Source organism: Carlito syrichta, unplaced genomic scaffold (assembly GCF_000164805.1).
Source record: "Carlito syrichta isolate Samal-C Ts95f unplaced genomic scaffold, Tarsius_syrichta-2.0.1 Scaffold315639, whole genome shotgun sequence".
NCBI classification, from domain to species: domain Eukaryota; kingdom Metazoa; phylum Chordata; class Mammalia; order Primates; family Tarsiidae; genus Carlito; species Carlito syrichta.
Genome location: NW_007259735.1, coordinates 843,905 through 860,697, shown reverse-complemented (window position 1 = coordinate 860,697; position 16,793 = coordinate 843,905). Strand labels below are relative to the sequence as shown.

At 46.0% G+C, this 16,793-nt stretch overlaps 2 protein-coding genes across 2 annotated transcripts in view; both read left to right on the top strand.

Moving 5' to 3' along the window:
• Positions 1-4,868, top strand: part of PAQR7 (progestin and adipoQ receptor family member 7) — a 6,456-nt gene extending 1,588 nt beyond the window's left edge. The window contains exon 2 of the mRNA XM_008073076.1: positions 2,856-4,868. Within this exon, the coding sequence (XP_008071267.1) occupies positions 2,867-3,910 (1,044 nt within the window). The 5' untranslated portion in view covers positions 2,856-2,866 and the 3' untranslated portion in view covers positions 3,911-4,868. The remainder of the gene's footprint in view (positions 1-2,855) is intronic.
• Positions 4,869-6,861: 1,993 nt separating this feature from the next.
• Positions 6,862-16,793, top strand: part of AUNIP (aurora kinase A and ninein interacting protein) — a 28,241-nt gene continuing 18,309 nt past the window's right edge. Inside the window, exon 1 of the mRNA XM_008073073.2 lies at positions 6,862-7,036. Within this exon, the coding sequence (XP_008071264.1) occupies positions 6,959-7,036 (78 nt within the window). The 5' untranslated portion in view covers positions 6,862-6,958. The remainder of the gene's footprint in view (positions 7,037-16,793) is intronic.

Here is a 16,793-nt window from a genome sequence, read left to right as displayed (position 1 = left end):
GGCTAATTTTTGATTTATTGTAGAGACGAGGTCTCGCCAAGTTGTCCAGGTGGGTCTCGAACCCACGGACTAAGGCAATCCACTCACCTCGGCCTCCCAAAGTGCTGGAATTACAGGCTGAGCCACCGAGCCCGGCCGTAACTACTATATTTCAACTGGCTTTATAATATAATTCTTACTGGGAAAAGAATCCTTGGTCACACAAGCTTGGTAAATGCAGGTTCAACAAAGCTAAGCAGACTTCTTTGCTGCAGGACTTCTTAGAAGTGTACTGGTATGCCTTGAGAAATTCCAAGAGTGGGATATGGGGCATAAGACTGGACTTCACAGATCACAGGGACCCAGGAGCTAGGTGTCCACATGGCACCATTCAGCTTCATCAATCTCTAGTCTTTGCCCCGGTGGTGGAATAGAAATTTTGCTGGATTGGGTAACTCTGGGGAAAGCCTTCCTGTCTCTGAGCTCTGGTTTCTTCAATATAAAACAAAGAGTTGCATGAGATGCTTTCAAAAGCTCTTCTGGCCCCCTGAGGTTTACAAGTTGTGGACAAGTGTGGAGTCTAGATTGTTGAGGCTAAGCCCATAGTCTTGGGAAGAGGAAGAAATTCTGCATTGGCTCTCTAGCCAGCAAAGCAGGCCGGCGGCAGGGGATGGGGGTGGGTAGGAGGGATGGGGAGTTGTTTGCCTGCTCTGGACAGAAGGGCCCATTCATTAGTCCACCAGCAAGGTGTGCTTCCTCAACCTGCCCTGTGCTGGGCACTCTGGGGAATAGGATATAGAAGAGTCCTGTGCTCCCTGGGTAAAAAACTAGCTCTCCTTGTGCAATACAGTGACTTATTTAACCCCTGCCTCCCCACTGGACTAGGAAAGGCCCAAACCAGAGCTGACTCCAGAATCCTGACACAGAGCAGCATAGGGATGCGAATCTAGCCTGGGAGGGAGTGCGGTCTGGGTCTTGGCTGGACGTTGCCTTTGCATAGCAAGCTCCGTGCAATTATCTCAGTGGTTTTGGGGGTGATCACAGCGCTGCAAGTGTCAGAGAACATGAATGTTTTATCCTGCCAGAATCTCAGCCTCTTAAGGTAACGGGGGCAAAGGTAGTTGCAAGAGATTTCTGGTAAACCTGAACGCTGAGGCCACTAAGCTTGTTGGAGGGAATTTACTTGGCAGAGGGTGTGGGGGAATTGTCTGGCAGGTTTTTCAATAGATATTTGAATTCGTGGAGGACATAATGAATGATGATAAGCCTGAATTATGTAACTGTACTAACCAAACAGTGTATAATTAGGAAATGATTAATAGTGCTTGCCACTTTGTCTTGCAAAGAGTGGTTAAGAGCGCAGACAAGTTCAGGGCATGCCTCTGCCACTTTCTTGCTAGGTGAGTGGACAAAATACTTAACTTCTCTGTGTCTCAGTTTTCTTATCTGGAAAATGAGATAGTATCTACTTCATTATAGCAAATGTTGTATAAACATTTGCTGGGATTGGTTTTCCTTTCTGCAATGTCTTTCAGATCATGATATCCCCAGTGGCAGGGATCAAATCCTTTTTTCTCTGCCCCATCCAGCATAGGGTCTGAGGCAAAGAAGGGCTCAGTAAGTGTTTGTTCAATGAATGAATGGGTGAATGTGTCTTAAGGGTGAAATTATGTAACTTATTATAAGTCAGGGGAAAGTGGGGTGGGTGGGAGCAGTAAGGATGCCCCCTCAGGTCATCAGCTTGTGCTGGCCTTAAAGGGTTTCAGTGCAGGGTGTGACACTGGGAGTATGAGGCCCTTGAGTGCCAGGATGTGGAGTTATACCTGATTTATTTGGAATTAGCAACCATAGGTGGTGGGGGGCAGGGGATGAAGAGGAGACCTTGAGAGTGGGGGTGTGGCTCAGTGGTTGTTAGCTGTGAACTTTCAGGAAAAAAGTGACTTTCTGAGTTGGGCCTTGCAGTGATATCGGAATGCTGTTCATTTAGCAAACACTGAGTGCCAGTTACCTGCTGAGCACTAGGGGTTCACAAAATAACGAGACAAACTGCCTACCTTGATGAGTTCACAGTAACAACTTGAATGTCCGTGAGAAGCATTATGATGGTCAAAGGATGGTCTGATGAGGTCCTCAGGTGGAAGTTATCATAGGAGGTTCAGGGGACCAAGGAAAGCATTGTAGAAAAAATGCGTTTTGAAGAATGAATAGATGGTTGCCTAGTAGGCAAGGTGAAAAAAATGCCTCAGGCAGAGGAAACAACTTGTGCAAAGCTATGGACATGTGAAGCAGCCGGCCGGGACTGGGTGAGGCTGTAACTGAATTTGAAGAGCACTGTGGTTGAGCAACATGACTGGGGAAGACAGCAGGGGCCAGATCATGTAGGGTAATGGAGGGTCAGTGGGAGAGCCTGCCCACTCTCAAGGGGTATAGGTAGAGGCAGCAGGTCTGTGAGCAAGGTCACCTGTTAGCTAGTGAACACTGATGGTGGCACACACACAGGCTGAGAGAGCCTGTTCCCATCTCACGTGTTCCACATGGTTAGATCTGTACTTTAGAAGGGAAACAGCTGGGGCTGCTGTGTGGAGCCTGTACAGGAAAGGCTATGACTGAGGCAGGGAGTCTTATCAGTTAGTGCATTCCTCAAACATGCCTGGACCACCTATTATGTGTCAGGCACTGTCCTGTCCTTGTTCTCACAAGGCCAGAGCTGAGCCTTTCCTTAGGATAACTTCTTTCTTAAGCCCAGCACAAGGATGAGGGTGAGAGGAGGAGGGAGTATGGCCTGGGCATCCGAAACCCCAGCTGCTGCTCTTGGGGTTGAGGAGGACACCAGGCCCCTGACTCTGCTCTGGCCTTTTTCCCTGCTCCCTGCCCAGGCCCCACAACCATGGCCATGGCCCAGAAGCTCAGCCACCTCCTGTACAGTCTGCGGCAGGTCGGCCGGGAGCCTCGGCCGTCTCTGCAACCAGAACCTTCTGTCTTCACGGTGGACCGAGCCCAGGTGCCACCCCTCTTCTGGAAGCCATACATCTATGCGGGCTACCGGCCACTGCACCAGACTTGGCGCTTCTACTTCCGCACGCTGTTCCAGCAGCACAACGAGGCGGTGAATGTCTGGACCCACCTGCTGGCGGCCCTAGTGCTGCTGCTGCGGCTGGCTCTGTTTGTGGGGTCCGTGGACTTTTGGGGAGACCCGCATGCCCTGCCCCTCTTCATCATCGTCTTTGCCTCCTTCACCTACCTCTCCTTCAGCGCCTTGGCTCACCTCCTGCAGGCCAAATCTGAGTTCTGGCACTATAGCTTCTTCTTCTTGGACTACGTGGGGGTAGCTGTGTACCAGTTTGGCAGTGCCCTGGCGCACTTCTACTATGCCATTGAGCCCGCCTGGCATGCCCAGGTGCAGGCCATTTTCCTGCCCACGGCTGCTTTTCTGGCCTGGCTTTCCTGCACCGGCTCCTGCTACACCAAGTACATCCAGAAACCAGGGCTGCTGGGGCGCACGTGCCAGGAGGTGCCCTCGGCACTGGCTTATGCGCTGGACATCAGCCCTGTGGTGCACCGCATCTTGGTGTCCCCTGACCCTGCCACGGATGACCCGGCTCTTCTCTACCACAAGTGCCAGGTGGTCTTCTTTCTGCTGGCTGCTGCTTTCTTCTCTACCTTCATGCCCGAGCGCTGGTTCCCGGGCAGCTGCCATGTCTTCGGGCAGGGCCACCAACTTTTCCACGTCTTCTTGGTGCTGTGCACGCTGGCTCAGCTGGAGGCTGTGGCACTGGACTATGAGGCCCGGCGGCCCATCTATGAGCCTCTGCACACCCACTGGCCTCACAACTTCTCTGGCCTCTTCTTACTCACTGTGGGCAGCAGTATCCTCACTGCGCTCCTCCTGAGCCAGCTGGTACGGCGCAAACTCCATCAGAAGACCAAGTGAAGGGGGTGGGAGGCATGGTGGGGGCACAGGGGTTTGGGCTTGGCTCCAGATGGGAACGAGGCCTGGTAAAGTTGTTTGTGTCTGGCCCGCGGTGACTCTGCACACACCTCAACTGCCAAGGATGGCACTGGCCACTCTTTGGATATGAAAATTGGCCAGGAACTGCTGGGGCCCAGTCCTGGGAGAGGAAAAAAGATAAAGGCATAGGCCACCCTGGCTTGCCCCTCCTTTGCCACTCACTGGGGTGAGGCTGAGGGTCAGCTTGGGGTAGGACTCCAGTTTGGGGCCTCCAGATTGTATGGGTGGGAGGTGAAATTTGAGCCAGAGTTGGATTTAAGCTGAGAGGCAGGGAGGTCTAAGCGACTCACCTCCTATCAGATTTCACTGGCGGATGGAGAAGCAGGCCCAGAATATGTGCAGGGTCTTACTGTCCCCCTGAAGTCTAGCCTTGAGTGGTGGAGCTCCAGACAGTCGCCAAAGGTAGAAGATTGTGTCCAATGCCAGCGGATCCTGTCCAGTGCCTCATATCCTGCTAGTCACTGTCCTAGACAGCGAGCCCCAGGTCCCCTAGCTCTGGCCTGTGTTCCACCCAGCCTGTTCCCATCTTCTCTCCTGGTTCCCTCGTTCACAGATCAGTGACCATTCAGTGTTTCCTGGGCCTCTGTTTGGAAGCAGGCCATGCTGGCTGGGCCCTGCGGGTTAGTGCAGGATGACAAAGATTTTAATATGGAAATGAACTGCCAAGGGAGGCTCTGAGGAGGGAGTAATAAATGTTGCCAGGGACCCTTGGGGTCTTGGACTGGGAAGGGTGAATAGAAGTTTGCAGATGGACAATAGGAAGAAAGGAAAAACCTGTGCAAAGGTCCAGAGGTGCTGAAGGAGGAGTTCCGTGGGGCTGGGGCTAGGGGTGGTCTGCACTCTAATATGTCCCAAATGCAATAAAGTGACTGTGACAGTAGCTGCCTCCGTTTTTTTGTCTCGTGTCCTTGGGAGGGGCCCCTGCTTACAGTGCTGGAGGAGGTTTTCCGGAGGAAGCTGGGGCCCCGGGGGGTGGACACAGGGTGGAGGGGAGTAGTTCTTGCTTTATCTGTGTCCGAGGGTGAGGTTGGAGCCTTGGATACTTTATACATATGTATTAAATTATTTTGGCAAGTGAGTAGGGGGCAGTTTTATTACTAAAGTTTTAGCAATAGTTAAAACAATGTATTTACAATATGTATCATCCCACCTCCTAATTTGACAAGGATTTCATTTTTTTTCCTTCAATTAAAATGGATTTTAGCTGGGCTCGGTGGCTCAGCCTGTAATCCCGCGCCTTTGGGAGGCCGAGGTGAGTGAATTGCCTGAGTCAGCAGGTTCAAGACTCGCCTGGGCAACTTGGCGAGACCTCATCTCTACAATAAATCAAAAAATCAGCCGGGCGTGGTAGCGCGTGCCTGTCGTTCCAGCTACTTGGAAGGCTGAGGCGGAAGGATCGCCGGAGCCCAGCAAGTCAAGGTTGCAGTGACTGGGAGCGGCCACTGCATTTCAGTCTGGGCAACGGAGTGAGACTCCAACTCAAAAAAAAAAAGGATTTTAATGTTAACTTTTGTAATACTGCTTCTCCATAGTACACAGCAACATTTGTATAATGAAGGAAACTTGGGAAGATAAGGAAAAAAAACAAATTAATTAGAAATATCACTCCACTGCTGGAATATCCTGGAATAACCTTGTAAGATATATATAGAGGATTCCAAAAAAAGTATACATATTTTAAGAAAGGAAAAAACTATTAAAACTGTAATACTCAATATATACTGATAACAAAGGATGAATACAAGTCACATTTGACTTCTGCAATTACAAGAGGTGCTCAAAGTGGTTACCATCAGCATCCAGACACTTATGATTACGGTGAACTAAAAGTCATACATAGATAACGTCGCTTAACATGTGTGTACATTTTTGACACCTCCTGGTGTATGTATATGATATGTATGTACATTAATACATATTTTGGCTGGGCATAGTGGCTCACGCCTATAATCCCAGCACTTTGGGAGGCCGAGGTGAGAGGATTGCCTAAGACCAGACTGGGCAACTTAGTGAGACCTCATCTTTACAATAAATCAAAGAAGTAGCCGGGCATGGTACATATGCTTGTAGTTCTAGCTACTTGGAAGGCTGAGGCGGAAGGATCACCTGAGCCTAGCGGGTGGCCGTGAGCATGCCTCTGCACTCCAGCCTGGGAGACAGAATGAGACTCCAACTCAAAAAATATATATTAATACATATTTTAATGTTATTAAATATATAACACATATCCATATATTCCACCTATGGTGATGTGGTTAGGGACAGAAGGGTGGGTAGCGTGCCAGCATTTCTGCATTTGAGGGGCTTTCCAAATTGACATGTATCCTCACACACCTCACTTGACCTCTTTAAAATCCAAGGTCACACAGTAAGTCAGGACTGAAAGCTAGTCGTGACTCCAGATTTTTACTTCTTTTCAAAATCCTCTTCCATGTGGCTTCGTAGGGACGCTTAGATTTATTTATTTTACATTACGAAAGTGACTGACAAACTCGAGGCCGTGGTGGCCCCGGGTGGAGGTCGCCGCTGCTCTGGAGCAACGCACGGTCCTCGGCTCCAGGCCTCCTCGCAGGTTCAGCGAGGAGGCCGGACAGTCCCGGGCCCGGGCAGTCATATTCACAGTAAGAAACTTCCATTTCAGCAAAAAGAAAACGCACGTTCCTGGCGGTGTGGAGAACCGTTCACGCAGCAGTTTCCTGTATCCACTTCACGAGAAGATTAGAGGGAACACGGACCCCTCGGGGACAGGAAAGCGTCCCGCCCCCCGGCGGCTGTTGACGCGTGGGCGGGGCGTAGGGGAAGAGGCGGGGACAGGTTTGGAGGCGGGGCCTGCGCCCAGGGCGGCCGGAGCGTAGCTCCGCCCCCAGCGTTGGCGCGAGATCCGAACGTCGGCGGCGGCGGTTCGCGCCGGTCCCTGAGGCGTCCCGAGCCCGGGACGTGCGTCCTGCTGGCTTGGTCTCCTCAGCGGCCATGAGGCGCAGAGGCCCTGAGGAGGAGGCCTGCGGTGTGTGGCTGGACGCGGCGGCGCTGAAGAGACGGAAAGTGCAGGTGGGACGCGGGGCACGAGAGGGTCCCGGGGGAGAGGTTGGGGCCTGAAGGCGTAAGAAGGGCGGAGCTTTGGGGGGGCGGTGACGGGAAGTGATGGAGAGTTAAAGTCGGGGACATAGAAGGGAAGAGCTTTGGGGACTCACAGGTGAGAGGGATTGGGGTTGAAGAATGTTGAAAAATGGGACTCGCGAAGCGTGGAGGGATGGGGCGGAAGGAAGGCGTGTGCCGTGGAGGGAAACTGAGAGCCTGCGACGGCAGGGGTCCCGCGGGGCGGGGGCGGGGTCTCGCGGGGCGGGGAGAACGTTTGTTTTGAGGAGTTTAACCCCGCAGACTCCTTCGGAGCTCAGAGGCCCTGCAAGACGGGCCTAGCGGAGGCTGAGATGTCGGGAGATGGGTGATGTGCGGGTTTGGGAAATTCTCTCCCGGGGGTCTGTTTCTGCCCCACTTGCCGGGTTGCAGGCCATTTACCTGCCCAGAACCAGCAACTGGGGAAGAGTAGAAGAGGTGGGAAGGGGAGCTGGCCTGATGTTTAGCGAGCACCTGTGGGTGCCACATACTGTGTTAGACACTCAGTATGCATTATATGTGTCGCCGCTCTTAACTGGGAATGAGGAAACTGAGGTTGAGGAATTCAGGTTCTCCCAACTAGGAGGGCTGGGAATCGAACCCTGGTCTGTCCCCCAGCAAGATGCTCTTTAGTCACGTTAAAGCAACAAAAGTATGAGATTCTAATCATTCACGTTTATTATGCTGGTGCTAAGAGTTTTAGATATGTTGTTGGGTACAATTCTATGTAGTAGATAGTATGACGACACCCATTTTACATATGAAAAACTGAGGCTCAAAACCGACACTAAGGACAGGCCTCTTGCTCTCAAGTCTTATGGAGAAGAATATAGGTGTATAGATAATAACAATATCTAACATTTATTGAACGCTTACTGTGTGTCAGGCACTCTGCTGGGACTTTAATGCTTTATCAGTGACGGGCACTCACCAAAATTCAATGAAGTAGATTCTGTCATTATCCTAGATTTAAGGATGAAAAAAATTTTTTTTGAGTTTGTGTCTTACTCTGTCTCCCAGGCTGAAGTGCAGTGACACTATTACGGCTCACTGCAGCCTCTACCTTCTGAGCATACGTTACCCTTCTGCCTCAGCCTCCTGAGTAGCTGGGATTACAAGTGTGTGCCACCACACCTGGCTAATTTTTTCTTTTTCTTTTTTTGAGTCAGAGTCTCACTCTGCCGCCCAGACAGGAGTGCAGTGGCATGATCACGACTACTGCAGCCTCAACCTGCTAGGCTCAGATGATCCTTCTGCCTCAGCCTTTCTGGTAGCTGAGACTACAGGCGCATGCCACCATGCTAATATTTGTATTTTATTGTAGAGATGAGGTCTTGCCATGTTGCCTAAACTGGCCTCAAACTCCTGGGCTCAGACAATCCTCTTGCCTTAGGTTCCCAAAGTGCTAGGATTACAGGAGTAAGCCACTGTGCCCAGCCTAATTTTTTTATTTTTGCAGAGATGAGGTCTCACTATGTTGCCCAGGCTGATCTTAAACTCCTAGGCTCAAGCAATTCTCCCACCTTGGTCTCCCAAAGTGCTAGGATTACAGGTGTGTGCCATTGTGCCCAGCCACAAAAGTGTTTTTAATAGCAAAATATTGAGCCTGATGCTGTGGTTCATGGCCTGTAACCCCAGCACTTTGGGAGGCCAAGGCGGGAAGATTGCTTGAGCCAATGAGTTCGAGACCAGCCTAGGCAACATAGTGAGAACTTGTCTCTACAAAAAAGTAGCTGGGTGTGGTGGTGTACACCTGTAGTCCCAGTTACTCAGCAGGCTGAGACAAAAGGATCATCTGAGCTCAGTAGATATAGGCTGTAGTGAGCTATGGTTGTGCCATTGTCCTCTAGCCTGGGTGACAGAGTGAGACCCTGACTCAAAAAAAAAAAAAAGAAAGAAAAAAAAAGTCATCTTGCTTCCTTCACAACCTTTTTTTCTTCTCTAGTTTGTGAATTAATGTGCAAAAAAGTTTGAGTTTTATCGTATTACAACACAAAATGGTAACTGTTTTTCCCCCAAATATAGGGGAAAAGGTTAATTTGTGGGTGATAGGGTTAGATAGAGATCTCAAAATGTACAATGACTATTTATTATTCCTTGAATGGGAATAAGCCTTTTATATAATTAGAATACATTCTTGAATGATATGGGATGGGTGGGAAACCTGCATGCCAGTTTAATTTAGAAAGAGGAAGGAGGTGGAAGAGAGCTAGAAAGAGTTCAGGAGAGAGGGAATAACCCGCAGAGAGGAGGACAACCAATATTTGTCTCTGTGTCTACAATGCCTATATTGCAAACCATGCCTCTTTCCCTAATGGTGTTATGGTGAAGACGTTTGTCCTGTTGTAAATGTAGTGCTTGGCAGGTATGGAATAATTTCTCCAGGCCCTTACCTTTGCTTTCTAGAGGACTTGACTTTTTACTAACACCATTTCCCCTTGTCAATTGATTCCAGATGATAGTTGTAAAACACTTTGGTTCCTGATTAGTATCTGTTACTCTGCCTTAGAGCAACAGTACTAAAGATGACCTTTCATAGGATATAGAACGTGCCTCTTCCTAGAATGCTGTCCAATAGGCACACAATCCTTAGAGTTTTAATGTCAGAGATGGATGGGCAGTAGCTAGTGGCTGGTGTTTTAGGAAACATGCTGATTTCCACAACTGTCTGCTATTTTTGGGAGAATGAGTAGTTTATAGTCTGACCAGTAGTTAATAGAAGTCTGTGTTTGGAGTGAATTTGCTTCTCTCCAGTCTGACAACCCACAGGTATGATAGCTTTGGCCTTATTACTTAGGCCCTTTATGGAGGATACTAAATTTATTTTCATTTTTTTAAATCATGAAAGTAATTTATGTTAAAAAAATTAAATAGTATAGAATTGTGATAAGTAAAAACAAAAGACCTCACTGGTAGTAGCTACTGTTAACAATTTGGTATCCTTTGATACACTGCATATGTATATATTTTATGTCCCTTCCTCCATGGGATTATGCCAACTATATTGTTCTGCTTCTACTTAACCTTTCACTAAATATGTGATGGAGAACTTTCTCTGTGCGAATATAGGTTTATTTTTGTTTTTTTAGAGTCAGAGTCTCACTCTGTTGCCCAGGCTGGAGTGCAGTGGCACACTCACTGCCATGCCAGCGTTGACCTGCTGGACTCCGGCGAACATTCACCTCAGCCTTCCAAGTAGCCGGAACTACAGATGCCCGCTACCACACCCAGCTACTTTTTTGATATGTTGTAGAGATGAGGTCTCACCAAGTTGCCCAGGCTGGTCTCGAACCCCTGAGCTCAGGCAGTCCTCTCACCTCAGCCTCCCAAAGTGCTGGAATTACAAGCTTGAGCCATGCCTGGCCAAATACGGGTTTTATTATGGATTTTCAAAGGCTATTTTAATTTATATATATATATTTGAGTTGGAGTCTCACTCTGTTGCCCAGATGGCAGCACAGCGGCATGCTCACGGCCACCGCAGCCTCGACCTACTGGGCTCAGGCGATCCTTCCACCTCAGCCTTCCAAGTAGCTGGAACCACAAGTGTCTGCCACCATGCCTGGCTAATTTTTTTATTTATTGTAGAGACAAGGTCTTGCCAAGTTGCCCATGCTGGTCTCAAATCTCTGGGCTCAGGCAATCATTTCACCTCTACCTCCCAAAGTGCCAGAATTACAAGCATGAGCCACCATGCCTGGCTCTTTTTTTTTTAAGTCTTGGTATGTTGTCCAGGCTGGTCTCAAACTCCAGCAATCCTCCTGCTTCAGCTTTCTGAGGAGCTGGGATTATGGGCATGAGCCACCATGGCCTGACAATTCTTTCTTTTTCTTTCTTTCTTTTTTGAGTCAGTCTCTCACTCTGTCGCCCAGGCTGTAGTGCAGTGAGTGGTATGCTCACAGCTACTGTAGCCTTGACCTTCTGGGCTCAGGTGATCCTTTTGCCTCAGCTTTCCAAGTAGCTGGAACTGTAGGTGTGTGCCACCACGCCCAGCTAATTTTTTGATTTATTGTAGAGATGAGGTCTCGCCATGTTGTCCGGGCTGGTCTTGAACCTGTGAGTTTAGGCAATACTCTCACCTCAGCCTCCCAAAGTGCTGGGATTACAGGTGTGAGCCACCACACCCAATTTATTTCCCCCCTTTTGAACTGCAGTTATGCTATGCCTGTTTCACAACTGTATGTTAGGCATACTGAGGAAAGATAACTTGTCTCTAGTTCACAAGTTACAGATCTAAAGGAATTGTATTTAAACTATATTTGTGGACTTGATGTGTACCTGTTTTAGATGCTAGTATCCATGATTTTGAGCTGATGCTATGAAGGAATAAGAATTTTGTAGAGCTTTGGGAGAGAGTGAATGTATCTTTCATTTGGGAAAGATGTACATAAATTTGGGGCAGAAGGTAGACTGATATTTTTAAAATATGAGGGGGGAATCCCAAAAAACCAAAAAACAAAAAATGGAATTTATTTATAAAAAATTGTGTATTTATTCTTACATGTTTAAACTTCAGTCACCTTCAAAGTACTCTCTGTTTGCTTTAACACACCTATCGAGATTCTTTTTCCACTGCTCAAAACAGTTTTTAACTTGTCAATTTTGGTGCCTTTTAGTGCTTCTGCCATTTTTTGTTTCACCTTTTTCACTGTGGCAAAACATTTCCCTTTGAGGACTTTTTTCATTCTCGGAAACCAAAAAAAAGTTGCTTGGGGCAAGATTGGATGAATAGGGAAGGTGGGTGCATTGTCATGTGAAGAACCAGTCACCTGTTTGCCACAATTTTGAATGTTTCTTCCACAAATCATGATACAACCTTCTCAGAACTTCCAGATAAAAACTTTGGTTGACTGTTTGATAAGAAGGAACAAATTCCGAGTGTATTACAAAGGGCCTGCCCTTTAAAAGATAAATTCCGGTTTTTTGGGGTACCCCTCCTCGTATGTCCATACTCTTCCCTTCAAAAGGTAGGAATTTAATTCCCCAGCCCTTAAGTTTAGACTGGACTTGGTTAACTTGCCTCTAATGAATAGATTATTATGGGAAATGACGATGTGACTTCTTTTTGGTCGTAAATGACAGGGTGACCTCCTTTGATTGTTCACTCAGAAGTTAACTTCCATGTTGCCTGATATTGGCCTATTTGTTTTCTTGTGATGTCTTGGTCTAGTTTTATATATGTGGATTGTTATATATATATGTCTGTTAGGTTCACTTGGTTTATAGTATTGTTCAAGTCTTCTATTTCTTTGTTGATCTCTTACTGTTCTATGCCTAATTGATAGTTGAACAGTCTCCAACTGTTCAAAAAGCCTTTGTTAAAATCAAAAATAAAAAGAATCAAATTGTTAATAATGAAAGAAGAGACATCACCACTGACTTTACAAAAATAAAAAGACCTTTTAGGAAATACTATGAACAGCTATATGCTAACAAATTAAGATAACTTAGATGAAGTGCATAAACTTTGAGTAAGTCACAAACTATCAAAATTGTCTCCAGAAGAAATAGATAATTTGAATAGACCTATAACAAGTAAAGAGATTGAATTAATAATTTAAAATTTTCCTGCAAAAAAAAGCCCCAATTGACTTCACTGGTGAATTCTACCAAACATCTACATAAGAACTAGTACTCGTCCTTTATAAACTCTTCCAAAAAAATAGAAGTGGAGAGAACTCTTTCCAGTTTATTCTGAGGCCAGTACTACCCTGATACTAAAACTAGACCAAGAAATCACAAGAAAAGAAAACTATGGGCCAATATCCTTTGTGAATACAGACACAAAGGTACTCAAAATACTACAAATCAAATCTAGAATCATAAAAAGGATTATAAATCATGGCCAAGAGGAATTTATCCCAGGAATGCAAGGTTGGTTTAAATTCGAAAACTAGTTAATGTAATACACTGTATTAATAGCATAAAGGACACACACACACAAAAACCCTCTACATGATCATTCACAGCAGACAGAAAAAGCATTTGCCTAATACCATTTCATGACTAAAACACACTCAACAGGCCAGCATGGTGGCTCATACCTATAATCCCAGCACTTTGGGAGGCAGAGGTGAGAGGATTGCCTGAGCCCATGGGTTCAAGACCAGTCTGGGCAACATGGAGAGACCTCATCTCATCTCAACAATAAATCAAAAAATTATCTGAGCACTGTAGTTCCAGCTACTTGGAAGGCTGAAGCGGAAGGATTGCCTGAGCCCAGCAGGTTGAGGCTGTAGTGGCTGTGAGCATTCCGCTGCACTTCAGCCTGGACGACAGAGTAAGACTCTGACTCAAACAAAAGACAAAACAAAACACCCAACACACCCAACAAAGTGGGAATAGAAGGGAACATTCACAACCTTTCTTTTTTTTTTTGAGTTGGGAGTCTCACTCACCGCAGCCTCAACCTGCTGGGCTTCCTGCTGGGCTCTGGCGATCCTTCCACCTCAGCCTTCCGGAATTACAGGCATGCACTACCACGCCCGGCTGATTTTTTGATTTGTTGTAGAGATGAGGTCTCGCCAAGTTGCTCAGGCGGGTCTCGAACCTGCGGGCTCAGGCAATCCACTTACCTCAGCCTCCCAAAGGCGCGGGATTACAGGCTGAGCCACCGAGCCCGGCTCATTCACAACCTTTCTTTTTTTTTTTTTTTTTTGAGTTGGAGTCTCACTCTGTTGCCCAGACTGGAGTGCAGTGACCGGTCCCCCCCACCGCAGCCTTGACCTGCTGGGCTCCGGCGATCCTTCCGCCTCAGCCTTCTGAGTAGCTGGAACTACAGGCGCACGCTACCATGCCCGGCTAATTTTTTGATTTATTGTGGAGATGAGGTCTCACCAAGTTGCCCAGGCGGGTCTCGAACCCACGGGCTCAGGCAATTCACTCACCTCAGCCTCCCAAGGCGCGGGATTACAGACTGAGCCACCGAGCCCGGCTCATTCACAACCTTTCAAAGGGCATCTATGAAAATACATAGTTAACATCATACTTAATGAAAGAAGACTGAATATTTCCACCCTAAAATAAGGGACAAGACAAAGATCTTGCTACTCTTTTTACTGTTATACTGGAGATTTTGCCCGGGGTAATTTGGCAAGAAAAATTATTCATATTGGAAAGGAAGGAGGAAAATTATCATTCTTTGCAGGTAGAAAGAAAATATAGGAAATCCTAAGAAATCTACTTAAAAGAGAAAAAAAAACAATTTGAATGTATGAGTTAAGCAATGTGACATAATACAAGAAGCAATTGTACTTCTATACAGTAGAATTTTATCCAAAAAAATGAAACTATGAAAATGATTTCATCTATAATAGCATCAAAAAGAATAAATAATTCAGGAATAAATTTAACAAACCATTGCAAGACTTATACACTGGAAACTATAAAACTTGTTGAAAGAAGTTAAAAATCGAAATATTGGAAAGACATTTCATGTTCATAGATCAGAAGACTTATTGTTAAGATAGCAATATTCTCCCAGTTGATCTGCAGAATCAGTGCAATCCCTATCAACATCTCAGTTACCATTTTTGTAGATATTGACAGTCTTGTCTAGAAATCTGAGGAATCCAAAATAGTCAAAATAAGCTTGAAAAAGAACAAAGTTGGAAGACTGAGGCAAGAGGATTGCCTGAGCCCAGGGGTTTGAGACCAGCCTGGACCATTTGGTGAGAGTTTGTCTCTACAATAAATTAAAAAATTAGCTGGGCGTGGTGGTGCGTGTCTGTAGTTCCAGGTACTTGGAAGGCTGAGACAAAACAATTGCCTGAGCCCAGCAGATCGAGGCTGTGGTGGCCGTGAGCATGCCACTGTACTCCAGCCTGGGCGACAGAATGAGACGCCAACTCAAAAATTAAAAAAAAAAAGGAGAATAAAGTTAGAGGACTCACATGTACCAGTACATACCAGCATGTACCAGTACTTAAGACAGTTTGGTACAGTTATAAGGATAGATATATAGACCAAAGGAATTGAATTGAAAGTCCACAAGTAAATCCTTATATCTCCAGCCAATTAATTTTTGACAATGGTAACAGGAAGAACCTAATTGGCTGAGGAGGAAGAGAATAATCTTTTCAATAAATGGTGCCGGGGCAGCTGAATATCCATGTGCAAAAGAATTATTTTGGGATAACTCTATCTCACACCATACACAAAAATTAATTCAAAGTAGATAATAGTCATAAATGTAAGAGCTAAACTACAAAACTTGTGGAAGAAAACTTAGGGATAAAAGTCTTTGTGACTTTGGATTAGGTGATGGTTTTTTAGATAGGACACCAGAAATGTAAGCAACAACAACAAAAAACAGGTAAATTGGAATTCTTTTTTCTTTTTTATTCATTTTTCTACATTCTAGCCTATGAAGAAAGTAAATTGGAATCCTTCAAAATTTATAACCCACTTATAGAGAGGGTGAAAGGATTTGAATAGACATTTTCTTTTTGTTTTTCTTTTTTAATTGGAGTTTCACTCTGTCACTCAGGCTGGAGTACAGTGGCACGCTCACAGCCACCCCAGCGTTGACCTGCTGGGCTCTGGTGATCCTTCCACCTCAGCCTTCCGAGTGGCCGGAACTACAGGCATGTACTACCCACCTGGCTATTTTTTTATTTTTACTGTAGAGACCAAGTCCCACCAAGTTCCCTGGGTTGGTCTCGAACCTGCGGGCTCAGGCAATCCACTCGCCTCGGCCTCCCAAAGTACTGGGATTACAGGCTGAGTCATTGAGCCTGGTCTTAACAGACATTTTTCTAAGGAATATATATAAATGGCTAATACACACATGAAAAGATATTCAACATCATTAGTTATTAGAGAAATGCAAATGAAGACCACAATGAGATACCACTTCATACCCACTAGGATGGAAATATTTACAAAGACATAAAAACAAATCTTGGTAAATATACGAAGAAATTGGAACACTCATATATTGCTGTTGTATACATAAAATGTGGCAGACATTTTGGAAAACAGTTTTGCAGTTCATCAAAATGTTAAATAAGTTACTATATGATACAACAGTGCTACTCATAGGTATATACAGCCCAGAGATGGGAAAATGTGTCACAAATGTTCTTAGCAACATTTCTCATAACAGTCAAAAAATGGAACTAACCCAAATGTTCATCAACTGATGAATAGATAAACAAAATGGTTTGACTGTACAGTGAAATATTTGGCAATAAAAAGGAAATGAAGCACTGATACAAGCTGTAGCATGGATGGACTTCCAAATATTAGTCTCGGTGAAAGATGCCAGTCACAAAAGACCGATGTTATCTGATATATGAAAGGTCCAGAATATCTGTAGAAACAGAAAGTCAGTGATTTCGTGGATCTAGGGTGGGATGGTAATGAGTAATGACTGCCGAAGGCTACAGGGTAAAAGCTGTTCTAAAATTAGATTATACAACTTTGTGAGTATACTAAGAAACTTCAAGCCGGGCTCAATGGCTCAGCCTGTAATCGCGCCTCTTGGGAGTCTGAGATGAGTAGATTACCTGAGCCCGTGGGTTCGAGATCCGCCTGGGCAACTTGATGAGACCTCATCCCTACAATAAATCAAAAAATTAGCCGAATATGGTGGCGCACGCCTGTAGTTCCAGCTACTTGGAAGGCTGAGGCGGAAGGATCGCCGGAGCCCACCAGGTCGAGGCTGCGGTGGCCGGGAGCGGCTACTGCC